This window comes from Sinocyclocheilus rhinocerous, unplaced genomic scaffold (assembly GCF_001515625.1).
Source record: "Sinocyclocheilus rhinocerous isolate Xijiao unplaced genomic scaffold, SAMN03320098_v1.1 scaffold1830, whole genome shotgun sequence".
Classification (NCBI taxonomy): Eukaryota; Metazoa; Chordata; class Actinopteri; order Cypriniformes; family Cyprinidae; genus Sinocyclocheilus; species Sinocyclocheilus rhinocerous.
This window is the reverse complement of record NW_015650704.1, coordinates 141,778-155,729: the sequence shown is the minus strand read 5'-3', so window position 1 is coordinate 155,729 and position 13,952 is coordinate 141,778. Positions and strand designations below refer to the sequence as shown.

General features: G+C 39.2%; 1 protein-coding gene across 1 annotated transcript in view; it reads left to right on the top strand.

Moving 5' to 3' along the window:
* Window positions 1–324: 324 nt before the first annotated feature.
* LOC107712401 (midnolin-like) overlaps window positions 325–13,952 on the top strand; it is a 16,213-nt gene continuing 2,585 nt past the window's right edge. Inside the window, exons 1-6 of the mRNA XM_016517641.1 lie at window positions 325–885; window positions 1,559–1,646; window positions 1,886–1,948; window positions 9,755–10,102; window positions 11,123–11,213; window positions 11,298–11,561. Of these exons, the coding sequence (XP_016373127.1) occupies window positions 668–885; window positions 1,559–1,646; window positions 1,886–1,948; window positions 9,755–10,102; window positions 11,123–11,213; window positions 11,298–11,561 (1,072 nt within the window). The 5' untranslated portion in view covers window positions 325–667. The remainder of the gene's footprint in view (window positions 886–1,558; window positions 1,647–1,885; window positions 1,949–9,754; window positions 10,103–11,122; window positions 11,214–11,297; window positions 11,562–13,952) is intronic.

Genomic DNA, 13,952 nt, shown 5'->3' with positions numbered 1-13,952 from the left:
TGTGAAATTTAAAATAAAATTAAAAAATACGTAATAATTTTATTATGGTGTCATTACTGGAAAGCCGATGTTAAAATCCAAGATTAAAATGTTTTACTGGAATGTTTTACTCTCCGCTGTTATGAATGCACAGCGGGAAGGGGCGTGGCCGTTCTCTCTGCGCTTCTCTGATTGGTCACGTCAACTATTATCGCAGAGGACAGGGTGGGTGGGCGGAGCTTGCGTGCATGTGGCTGTTACGAGCGGACAGCTGATTGGCTGACACGACGAAGGCAAGCGTATCCTTTAATGCCATTGGTTGTTTGTGGCGGTGGGCGGGATCTTTCGGCTGAGCTTCGTAACAAATGTAGACGCAGCAGCTGCGCTGCACAGAAGACCGAGCAATCGGCTTATAGAATAGAGCTGCGTTACGAGCTAAATAACATTCGTAATAAATATAAATGTACATTCGGATCCTAATGGCCTGCTAATATTGATATTTTGGCGCGTTTCTGTAAGGATCGGCGGCCGTTATTGTAGCAGCGCGCGCGAGACGGTGGATTTACCTCAGAAAAACCAAACCGAAGACCGCGGATATTTCACCGGAATATTACGTATTTACGGTGAGCAGGAGAACCGTTCGCCACACACCGTCACCCGCTCGGTTCACAGATCACGGGGTTCTCGGATGGAGCGGAACACCGAGGCGCGGAGTCACGGATCGCGGTCCCGGTGTGAGGAGCTCCTCCGCGGCGACGCGTCCATGAACGTATCGATCAGCTCCACCACCGGGAGCCGCTTCGAGCTGTCCGTTCCTCTGGAGGAGACCGTGGAGGGGCTCAACCGGAGACTGTCCGAGAAACTCCGGGTTCCGAGGGAGCGACTGCTGCTGCTGCACCGAGACACGTGAGTCAGTCCGGGATCCGGTCAAACTCCGCTGCTCTTGATTCGGAGTCGGTTCTGAATCGGTTCTTTTGGTTGCTTCCTTTGGTGCTTTGAGTAATCTAGATCAGAACATCAGGGCTGATGTCTAGCTAGAGGAAAATGTACAATCCTGCGAGGTTTTTAAACTGGTTTTGGAGGTGAATGTTCCAGGTTTCTGCGGGTCTTAAAAAGGATTTGATTCGTCTCTCCACAAATTAAGGCCTTAAAAGGTTTTTAAATCAGATCAGAAAGTCTTTCATTCATAAATGTTGCATGCACTGCAAAAAATGTTTTCCCAGGGCACATCATTTGAGATGCAAAATGGAGATATGAAGTCTGAGAAACTGAACAAAAGTGAGTTCATGCTTAAAACAAGAGCAAGCATCTGTGTATGGGGAATAAAACTTGTTTTCCTTTTAAATCAAGTTGAATTTTAAGCCCATTTGCAGATCTGCATGTTTTTGTTTTAAGCTTAAACTCAAGTATTGTGATCTTAAAGGACAGTTAAGTTATTCTGTGTTTGGAGACTTGTTCAGATCACAACGATGTTTGTTCAGAAAAGCAAAGAAACCATCTCATGAATGTCCTGATGTATCTGTCAGTTGTGGAGAAGTGCATGATGGGAATCATCAGTGATCGTGTTCTCCGTCTGCAGGAGGTTAAACTCAGGAAAGCTGCTGGATTTCGGTGTGGCTGACGGAAGCAGACTGACGCTGGTGCCCACGGTTGAAGCCGGACTGATGGTATAAAACTCTTCCTTCTCACAAATCACACAGGTTTCTACATTTAAAGGCCTAAACTAAATGCTTTGGCTGTGTTTTTCATAGATGTAAGCTCCTCAACTTTCAGTGGCAACTCACTTTTTTGAGATCAAAATAGGTCATCTATGAGATTTACTTAGATCCTGTTTGCATCGCTGGTTTTTAAGATCTCATGCATGCATTGTGACGTTGTTGTTGTTGTTGTTGTTGTGTGTTTGCAGTCGCAGTCGTGCCGCTCGGAGCAGTCGGTCCTGCAGGCGCTGGAGACTCTCTCAGACGCTCAGGTGAAGCTCTCGCTGCGGTCGCACACTTCCTCTTCTACCAGAACACACTCATTCACAAGAACTCACACAATCACTATCCTAATGAGTGTGCGTTTCCCACCAGCAGCTGAATATAACCAGTGAAAGACGCCCACACGTGTGAACAAATACACATGCACTCATTCAGAATGAGCAGTGGGGGATTCTGGGTAAACGGCGGTAACGGGTCGGCGCTTTTCATGAATGTTCTTCAATGTTATGAAGCTGCTCTTTTGGCGACGAGCCCGTTTTCTGACACTCGCTATAAAAGTGACATTTGACGTTTAACAGATCATTAACCTACGTGAACTACATTAGATAAGCAGAAACATTTCTATTTTTAAGTTTTAGCCCCTGCATGTGACACCTACATATGTGAAACCACATGTGCATATATTTCTCTGTATGTGTGTGTGTGTGTGCTCCGCCCCATCAGCGGGTCTGTGCGTCATTTTGGCAATGCTGAGCTGTGTGTGTGTGTGTGTGTGGTTAGACTGAAGAATGATAGATGATTTCCAAGAACAGACGCATGGCAGGCTCTTATTATAAGCGGCTCTGAATCTCATGAAACTCGGTTATCTGCTGTTAGATGTGGTTGGTGATGCTGCAGGTATTTTTAGCCTGGAAATCCTCCTGTGAAGTGTGTTAGAATGGCCTGACGCTCTACCTGTCTATGTGTCTAGACCACCTGTGTGTGTGTGTGTGTGTGTGAGTGTGAGTGTGAGTGTGAGTGTGAGTGTGTGTGTGTGTGTGTGTGTGTGTGCTTCAGGAAGTTTGTTTTTGTCAGGTTTGAGCGTGTTTTTCTCCGTCTGGTATTTTCTGAATGAAGCAGGTCTCACATGAAGAGCGTTAGACGTTGTAACTGTTCACTGTAAGATCAGCACACACTCATCATTGAAAACAAACCGTATTAATGCATTCATCCGTGCATTTTTTCAATATTGTTGTTTACTTTGAACCCTTTAATCAAGCTGTTGTAACCTGCTCTTCCTGTGGCGTGACTCACTTGATGTCTCTGATGAATGCCGGTTCAGTCAGTCGCATTCAGATCTGCGTCCATTTCAGTATAAACGCTGCAAAAAATGATTTTCTTATGCAGTATTTTTGTATTGTTTTCCAGCACAAATATCTAAACATTGTTAAATCAAGATACATTTATTGGAGAAGCAAAATGGCGTTAATATTTATTTTTTTATTTTTTAATGTAGCAAAATGAAGTGAGTTTTTGCTTGAAACTAAAAAAAAATATTTTCCAACATGGTCAGAAAAATAAACTTTATTAAAAAAAAAAAATGTAAAAAAAAATCTGATTCCATTGGCAGGTATTTGTTCTTGTTTTTAGCAAAAACTCACTTCATTGTGATAAATTTTTCAGAGAAAATGTAACGTCTTGAGTTATTTTTGTTTCTTGATTTTAAGAATGTTTAAATATTTGTACTGCAAATCAAGACAAAAGTCCTTTTTCACAGTGCAGTGCTGACTTTTCACAATCCAATCCAATCTAGTCCTGTCCCACTTTTTCTTTTCTCATTTTTAGCCATTTCATTCTGAAATCCATCACAATACAGCAGTGAATTAACATTAATATCTGCTTAGTTTGCTCCATCCTCATGGTTTTCATCCAGGTCCTGTGGTAGGAAACCGGTCTGTTTATCACTCACGGTGATTGTAAGGATCCTCCAGTGTCGTCTTGCTGTCGAGGGCATCTCTGACCGTTCCCTTCAGCGTGATTGGAAATCATTTGCTCTTAATAGCTCTGTGCGGCGAGGGAGCAGACCTGCGGATCAATAGCGCTTCAGACAGAAGATGCTCTCCTAGCCACTTCAGCATTGATCTGTGGAGCTCGATGTTCATTAACCTCAGATGCAGAATGTGGCAGCTATCAGGGAGGATGAGGAATATGTTTACCGACCGTCTCCGCCGTGGGATATGTGGGGTTTTTGGTTGTTTGAGGGAAAATGCCACCTGAAAACATCTGCTTTATGTTATTACTGAGAACCTTTAACATCCTGGGGCCAGTTGTTCAAAACGTTTAGTCTGGATCAGAATGATCTGGATTTGGAAATCCCATGTTTTGCGATCCAGGATCAGGTAACCCATCTTACTTTAGTGCTGGTTTTTCAAAGCAAAATTGGATTTGCACCCTGATGCAGATACACACTTTTTCAGATTTACAAATCTGGATTACTAGTGCTCTGTGGAGCGCCTAAAAGTGATGGAAACAAATACCAATGTTTTGCATTGCATTTACACAAATAACTACTTCTGACTGCTCCATCTCTGATGATTGTGCCAATGTAGTTTACAATCAGTGATAAAAAAAACAACAACTTTAACTATAATATTTTTGTATTTGGACCAGTTTTATTAAAGTTTTGTTCCTGAAATCCACCCTTCTTCTGGGATCAGAATAATAAAGTATCCCAATCTTACAAAAACGTTTTGAACAACACAAACTGAGGATTCAATCCAGATCAAAACCAAGATCGGATTTTGTGATCTAATCTGAATTCAGAAACTTTTTTTTTTTTTTGGAACAACCCATTTTCAAGATTATATCCAATCTGATCAGATTACTTTTGAACAACTGGTCCCTGGAATCTTTCAAATGCACAAAAGGTTCTTTATGGAAAAGATTCTACACACTAAGAAAAATATGGTTAGAGCTGTTTACCGAAAGGTTCTTTGGGAAATCAAAAATGGTTCTTCAATGGCACCTTTATTTTCAAGAGTGAACTCCAAGGTTCTTATTGCAAGCTGGCAACATTTCTGGGGGGAAAAAGGGCATTTAATTACTCATTTGGCTTCATTTTACTTTACTAATTTGTCATAATAGTGCTTGGATTTGTTGCAGTGTAAAAAGTGAGCACTGCACTGCAAAAACTCAGTATTTATGGTTTTTCCAGTACAAATATCTGACCATTCTTAAATCAAGAAATATGTGTCCCTGCAGCACAAAAGCAGTCTTAAGTCGCTGGGGTATATTTGTAGCAATAGCCAACAATACATTGTATGGGTCAAAATTATACATTTCTCTTTTATGCCAAAAATCATTAGGATATTAAGTAAAGATCATGTTCCTTGAAGATATTTAGTAAATGTCCTACCGTAAATATATCAAAACTTAATTTTTGATTAGTAATATGCATTGCTAAGAACTTAATTTGAACAACTTTAAAGATGATTTTCTCAATATTTAGATTTTTTTGCACCCTCAGATTCCAGATTTTCAAATAGTTGTATCTCAGCCAAATATTGTCCTATCCTAACAAACCATACATCAATGGAAAGATTATTTATTCAGCTTTCAGATGATGCATACATCTCAATTTCAGAAAATTGACACTTAAGACTGGTTTTGTGCTCCAGGGTCACATATTTACTTAAGAAGCAAAATTACTTAAAATATTAAGTTTTGTTTTCTGAAAACAAAACTTTTTTTTTTTTAAAACAAAAATTTTTTTGTTTAAAACATGTTCAGCTCCTCCGTCCTCCCTCAGCCCTCTTAAGCGGGATTTGAAAGGAGAGAGAAAAAGAAAAGAAAAAAAAAATTTAAAAAAAAAAATTTTTTTTTTAAAAAAATCCCCCCCCCCCCCCCCCAATATCATAAAATTTCATTTAATGTTTTGTTTGAAAGGACATTGAAGGGTTTAAGTAATAGTTGTTAGTTTTGTTGGGCCCAGTTATAAGAACCGTAACCGGTTACGTGCGATCAGAAGCAGGAAGATCTCTTTAAATGAGGCTGTGATGTTCTGAGAAGCAGAGCCTCGTCGTTAGCTGTTTCTCGCTCTGACTCCGCGTCTGCTGAGGGGCAGAATCGCTCGAGGCGCTTCTGTGAGTCAGGAGTGTGTTAGTTTGGGGGTTTTGTGAAGTCGCTCGTATCTCGCTCACTCATCTGCATACCAGCCGCTCTGATGTACAGTAAACCGCTCTAAACCGGACTCCTCAGGCTGGTGCTGTGAGACGTGATGACGTGACGCCACACTCGGAGCTTCTTGTAATCAAGGGTTGGGTGTTTCCTCCTCGTTTGCTGATTTCCAAACCGTTGTTCAGTGCGCAGTCGATCTGTGATCCGTCCGGATTCATGTCACAGTCTGAAGACTTTAGTACAACGCTTCTCTAAGGGCTTTACTGCAGGATATTCATTTATGAAGCAGTGACAGTCAAACAAAAAAACATATCTTCCTTTTTAAGAAGTTAAGTCTTTAAAAGATGTTTATTTTAGTCTATGCACCAATATATGGTTTATTATTTGCATTAGTCACTCTTTACAAGAGCGTCATCAATTCATTAACTAACAATCAGCATATCTGATTAGCTATGAGCTAAAAGCTAACTGAGACTTGTTATAGCACTTGTGTATCATTGCTCTGCTCTTGTGTTGATTCTGATTGCTTCTATTGTCCTCATTTGTAAGTCGCTTTGGATAAAAGCATCTGCTAAATGACTAAATGTAAATATCTTACAGCATTTATTAACCTTTCTTAATGTTATTTAAAAATGCTTGTGTTCATGTCAGTTTATTATTAGTTTTTGTTATTTTAAATTAATTTGAATATTTAATATATTTAAGTTTTAGTAATTTTGTTGCGTTTTTGTTTTTGTAAATATGTCAATAGTTTTTATTTTTTTTATTTCAGTTTTACTTATTTTAGTACATCTGATTAAAGTCAATGAAAATGAGAGATCTTTGTGTTCGATTAAAATAGCTGAGATATATAAAAAATAGTAACGTGTGTGTGTGTGCGTATATATATATATATATATATACACACACACACACACACACACACACACGTGTATATTATATTAATATATTATAATATATTATAATGGTTTTGGTTAACTATAATAACCCTGGTTCGTGTTAGTTCTCAATGCATGAACTAATGGTAACAAATACAACTTTAGATTTTACAAATGTAGTAGTAAATGTTGAGATGAACATTAACTACAGTCTGCATGCTGTAGAAGTGTTGTTCATGTTAAAGTATGTGAACAGATGAATGCATACTGTGACGTGGCGTTCTCTGCTTGTTGGTTTGTTGTGACGCATCAGTTGTGTTGCACTGCTTTACAAAGTACCAGCCCACAGTTTCTGAGAATGAAGTTTCCCAGACTGCTGTGCTGCTGGTCTTCACCCACTCCGGTGACTGATATCAGAGGCTGAAGCGTCACACAGTCCCACTTCAGTTCCCGAGCCCAGCACACAACACGGGACCCTTCAGGGCTCCAGACTCATTCTTATCACTGCTCGCTCTTTTGCGACTAACGCACAAGCTCATGATTTGGTCGCAATATTTTTTATTTTTTGCGCTACAACATGGGATTAATCAATGCAAGGTGATGGACTTTTATCATAGTTTATAGTTATATGGAAACTAGGGATATGCCGGTATCAAATTTTCATGTTGCGATTAATTGCTAATGCTTTTATCATGGTAATTTAAATGAATTATTATTATTATTATTATTATTATTATTATTATTATTATTATTATTATTATTATTATTTCTGCAGTTTAGCGCCATCTGCTGTCAGAGAGTGAAAGTGCGCTTTCATCCAGAGCGTCTCTCACATGTTCCGCCATGTGCTTCTCGTCCGTGCTTGTTTACGTCAGAGTGTGCAGGGGTCTTTCACGCAGCATACAGCGGTGTTGTGCATTTTGACCAGTTGATGGGAAAAGTATTCTTAAAATGCATTCAAAATTCTGAATAATTTGTAATATATAATTATTCACGGTATTTAGAAGTGCCCACGATAACAATATCGTGCATATTCATTACCGTGATATATCGCATTACCGAATACCAGCACAAGTCTACTGGAAACGAAAGTGGTTAACATTCAACCCGTTCATTTTCATCAGTAGCCTATTTGTGATTTGATTTTGTGAACCGGAGATCCTCCTTTGCCGTGTTATAAGCCGGGCTTCGGACGCTTTCACTTTCGAGTTCGCGATCATCTTGTCACGTTTTACGAGAAAAGATAATTGTCTGTTTTGCTTGCATACATCTACACACCTTTCACTTTTTAAGACTAAAACAAAATATGGATTCATTGTTATTCTTAATTTAAGAGCACAACAACAATAAAACGGTAGGATACAATGACAAACTAGCTTACAAAACGTTGAGGCATGGCACACACTGCATGCTGTATTATATACAGACTAATAAATTACAGAAAGTTTAGCAAACACTGAGGAATGTGGTTTGAGCGATGCATGTGAAACCTCAGCGCTGCTGGTATCTGAATCCGAGTCTGGGGGTGTTGGTTTCTCTGGTTTGCTAGTGCTCTACTGATGCGATCTTACACTGATACACTGTAGCTATGTTTCCATCACCCTGCTTTTATGCACAGTTTGAAGTTTCTCATTTTAAAGTGTGATGCAAACACCAAATTTTGAATAACAATCCCTTAATTCGCAAAAACGCTTACTTGCGCTCTCTTGAGGTGGTTTTTGACTTGTGAGAAAGAGGGTTAATGTGAATAATGGGAGATGGAAACGCACTTGCCGAATAAATTCAAAGTCATGTGACTTTGCGCGATGGGACGGGAAAGCTTGACTAACCAGCAGAACAATCTCGTTGCATTGCATCTGAAATATTATTATGGTCATTCTGAAATGCCTGAGCAAAGTCTGTTGCCAAAGTATTTCTGTATATTTGTCTCCCAGAACGGTCTCGCACGACTGCAGGCATCCAATGCAATGAACGCATTTATTGTTTGGCTGCTCACTCTGAGCTGCAAGTAATTTATCAAATATGAAAAGTATTATATTCAGTGGCTTCTCCTACTTGTCTCAGTGATATTTAGTGCCAGTTTATCAGGAAGTGATGATTTTGTTCTCTTTGACTCGTTGGATGGAAACGGTGCTTTATTCGCAAATGTTTTATGCGATATTCCAATTTTGCGCACAAGTTAAATTCGCAACTTTGGATGGAAACCCGGCTTGTGACTCTTAATCTTCTTACAATTTTGCATCAGTGCTTTACACTTTTGTACCTGTGTTTATTTTGATTGTGTGCATTCATAATTTCACAGACAAAAGAGAAGCGAATGGATATCGAAACAGGCTTTTAATCCCAGTTTCAGTCGTGATCTCATTATTCCACTTTGAGGTGTATTTAATATCAGGACGCGGTTCTGCAAAACTAATGTTCTTATTCATTATTTTTTTGTTTTTCAATACCAATATCTAAGCTTTTTTTTTTTTTTTTTTGTTACATTGAGTTGATGCGCGATGTCATAAAATGAAATTAAAATTAATGTAAAAATATCTGCAAATGGGGTCAGAAAAATAAACACAGCCCAATATTATTTTTCTGACCCCACTGGGAGATAATTTTAATAATTTAATAATTAATAATTTCACACTGCAAAAAAATGATGTTCTTCCTCAGTGTTTTTGTCTTGTTGTCCAGTATAAATATCTAAACGTCCTTAAATCAAGATACATTTACTGGAGATTTTTGTTTTCTGAGAAAATGGAATCAGAAAAATTATCTTGTTTTCCCTTTGAATTAGGTTTATTTTTCTGTCCCCATTGGCAGGTATTTGTTCTTGTTTTAAGCATAAACTCACTCACTTTATTAAATTTCTCAGAAAACTAGACGTCTTGTCTGATTTCATTTTGCTTCTCTAGTTAATGCATAAGTAATAAGAATGATTTTTGCAGTGATGTCGATACCCGTTTGATTGTCAGAGTCAGAAGATGACATGTGCTACTAAATTAAACATGCAAGTCTCATTAACGTCTGTCAATCATCTCGTTTTGTGTGCAGGTCAGTGACTTCTTGTCGGGACGGTCCCCGCTGACCCTTGCCCTGCGTGTGGGCGATCACATGATGTTTGTGCAGCTCCAGTTGGCGGCTCAGGCGTCTGGAGGACAGCCGTCCCTTTCCAGGGGTCCTACGGGCCCCAACCAGATGCATACAGGGGCCGTCAGCAGTGGAAACCCCTCAGACTCACAGCAGCGGGAACAGGACGTCTTTAAGAGCCGCTCTGCCCCGCCCTCATCTCAGGATCGCCACACCCACAGCGCTCAAAGCCCCACCCCTGCTCTTCACTCACAGCATGTGTGCCACGCCCACAGCACTCAAAGCCCCGCCCCTGCTCCGCCCTGCATTCAGGTAAGACACGACTGTAGAGCTGCTCCAGTCTTTCCTGTCAAACTGTTTGATTCGTCTTTTATTGTATTTGTTTTATAATGCAAAAATATTGGCCTTTAATAGGCAGCAGTAATGTGTTACAGTGGATTAGCAATAAATGTTTAAATACACATTCTCACAAGTATAGAAACAGCACTAAAAAATTATAAGTGTTAAAAGGGTGAAAGTTCTTCTAAAAATAGAAATAAATCTAGTCCGACAGCAGCACTTACTACCTCTTGTCCTCGTCTCATAACAGTGTAAAGCCAGTAAACGTTGTGAATTCAACAAGCTCTAACACATTAAAAAAAAAATATCCAAACACTGGAGTTATGTCTGTTGGTCTGAAAAGCAGTCACTGAAGAAAGGAGCATTTAGAGACTTTACAGCTCAAATAATGCTGATTACTGAGTAAAAACAAAGCAAGCAAATACACAGCTTCATATTTGTGCTATAAAAGTCTTGAGATGAATAAAAGTGGTTTACTGTTGACCGTTCCAGTATTACGGAGACAGTTGCAAGGTTATTGTAATTAACTAAAAAAAGATTTACTTGAAAGAAAATAAATGTTACCTGAAATATTTAACATAAACTTGTTTAATTTTATTTCAATATTTCTTATTCCACTATTTTTATGGGTTATCATGGGTTATCACTGAAACTTAAACTAAAATTAAAAACATTAAAAAATGTTTGCTACTTGAAATGAAACCTTAACTGAAATAAAATATATTAAAAACTTATTTCTGCTAGTTGCCAAGGCAACAAGTTTATCTTGATGTACTAAAATACTTGGCACTAAAATAACGCTTAAATGCTAAAATAACTAAAACTAAATAAACAAACATTAAAAATTAGACATTTTTAAAAAATCTAATCAGAATTACTAAACCTTTTAACTAAAATTAAAATGAAAACAATAAAAAATCTGATTTAAAATATTAACAAAAACTATAATAGTATATTAACGATTATTCATGATTTAATGATAATGAATTTCAGGCTGAAGGCAGCAGACAGCGATGCAAACCCGGCGCCGTCATCGAGAGCCTGGTCAATCATTCGCCGGGAGTTTTCTCAGGAACCTTCTCAGGTAAAGCATGACTTCATCAGGAGTATTACAGCAGAACAAGCGTCTGGTCTCGACCTCACGCTGACCTCTGCCCTCTGACCTCAGGTACTCTACACCCCACCTGTCAGGACAGCAGCGGGGGTCCTCGCCGTGACGTCAGCACCATCCTGCAGATCCTCAACGACCTCCTGAGCGCCACACGGCTTTACCAGAGATCTCCTCCGACACTGACGCACCTCCGCTGCCCTCCGACCTCACACACACACACACCTCCACCCTCACCTACCTCAGACACACACACACCTCCACCCTCGTCGACCTCAGACCGACCGCAGCCACAGCCGCATGCACACCTGCGCAGGCCCTCCGGTGAGTGTGTGTGAGAGTGTGTTTGTGAGAGTGAGTGTGAGAGATTGTGTGTGAGTATGTGTGATTCCGTGTGTGTGATTGAGTGTGATTCCGTGTGTGTGTGTGTGTGTGTGTGATTTCGTGTTTGTGAGTGATTCCGTGTGTGTGTGTGTGTGTGTGTGTGTGTGTGATTCCGTGTGTGTGTGTGTGTGATTCTGTGTGTGTGTGTGAGTGTGTGTGTGTTTTCCTGGCAGCAATGCAAATGATCTGTGGTGAGAATTCATTGAGTTGCTGCAGACAGATCTACATGCACCCACAGGAAGGGGAAGTCATATTCTGACTCAAGAGTCTTTTCTAACTTTACACACTTCTCATTTTCTCCGATTCATTGCTCTGCGTGTGTTTGGTCATTTGTGTCTCGATCTGTAACATTCAGCATCAGATCAGATTTAATGCAAACACACACACTGCTTCATCAAAGCTCAAACACACCTCTGAATCTGATTGGACAAGATGTTTTGAAGAAATTATACACTCATGCATCTCTAAACCATTACGCTGATGAACTAGAAGAATGTTTATTAACTGTGATTATTATTTTTTAAATTCTTAATATTAGTAAAAATGATAATCATGTCACATGCAATACAGATTGTTTCAAAGCAGCTTCACAGAGAAAAACAGGAAAATTAATATTGTTTCATACAATGTTGATTCTGTTCATCATCAGTTATTAATTAAACTTGATTATTATGATTAAAAAATGAGGAATGGGTGGATTTTTATCAGGGTATTAGGGGTGTGCGATATATATCGTCTGCGATAATATCGTAATTGTTGTTTTAACGATGTGCGATTTGACATTATCGAGTATTTTGCAAAAACCAAACAAAACATCCCCACAGAGCGCACGCATACATTACGTGAAGTCTAGACTAGAGCGTGTGCGCATTTAGTGTGTGTTTTTTCACTGCATGATTCAGGCTATTAAAATGCATTTAGAATGATCACAAATTCAAGACATGATGGCAGAAAATTTATATATTTATACCACTTCATATATTCATATATAATTAAATTTCACACGAAGAGTGCTGTTTTTCTCCAAAAATTACCATGATTACAAATGTGACATTGAATTCAATAAACAATAAGTTAATTAAGAGACTTACGTTTTAGACACCATATTGCTTGTTTTTGCTCTATTTCGCCAACAAAAATCATTCCGAATACAGCCACAGCGCTGTTTTGTGTCTCTGAGCAACATGACGGTGTTTCGTTCTTGAATGAATCAACCGTTTAAATGATTCGGTTCAGTCGCAATGACTCACTTATTAACAGTGATTTGCTGCCACCTGCTGGCGGTTTTAATTTCAAATTTCGGCTTTTTCTTTTTTTCTTTTTTTCATGTTTTAAATCATTTCAAATATCAGTATTCAACGTTTTATGTTTAATATATCAAAGCATTATTTATGCATTTGTAATTGCAGGTTAAATGCATTCATGTCTTGCATTAAACAAAATACATGTGTGTAAATACATCTAAATGCCACTTCAGATGCAGCTTCTGTGTTGATTTAATTTGCTTGGTAACAGCCCAAATGTCTTATTCTAATTCCCTGATTAAATGTAAGAATTTGACTCAAAAGATAATGGACACTTTTAGAAAAAATGGCTTTATAAAGGTAAAAATGCCCATAAAATGCAAAAATCAGTTTAAACAAGATTAATTTCTATCAGTATGAACTGACCACCACACAGAATATGAAGAATATTAAAAACATTAGGAGTCAGCTGTCTTCGGCAGTCCTTAAGATACCAGCACAATAACACACTCAGCAAAATATCGTCTAATTATCGTCATCGATAAAATCCCAGAAAATATCGAGATATTATTTTTTGTCAATATCGCACACGCCTAGGTAGGGTGGTTGTGTTCACGCACTGCCAACACACATTTATGTCCAAACACTATGTAAAAGTGGATTTTGCATAATAGGTGCCCTTCAAAATATGATTATCTCACTGAAATGGCATGTTATAATGTTGTTTTACCACTGCTCCGAATGAGACGAGAGCTCACAGAGGTCAGCCCTGGGTCACGCCGGGCTCTGGGCTTTCAGAGGGTCACGACCCCGTTAGTGAACATTAACCAGCCGCCGCTGACCTTACACACACACACACACTCACTCTCTTATCTCCACTCGCGTCTTTCCAGCACACAGGCTTCATTCAGTTTATTCAGCTTTGCTCAGGCACGCTCAGGCCCTCAGGGACCTCCAGGAGCCCCGCAGCACCGCGTGTCCGTGTGAGTGTGTGTGTGCGTGTGAGAGTGTGCGATTGAGTGTGTGTGTCTGTGTGTGTGTGCGTGTGTGTGTGAGTGTGTGTGTGTGTCTGTGTGTGTGTGTGTGT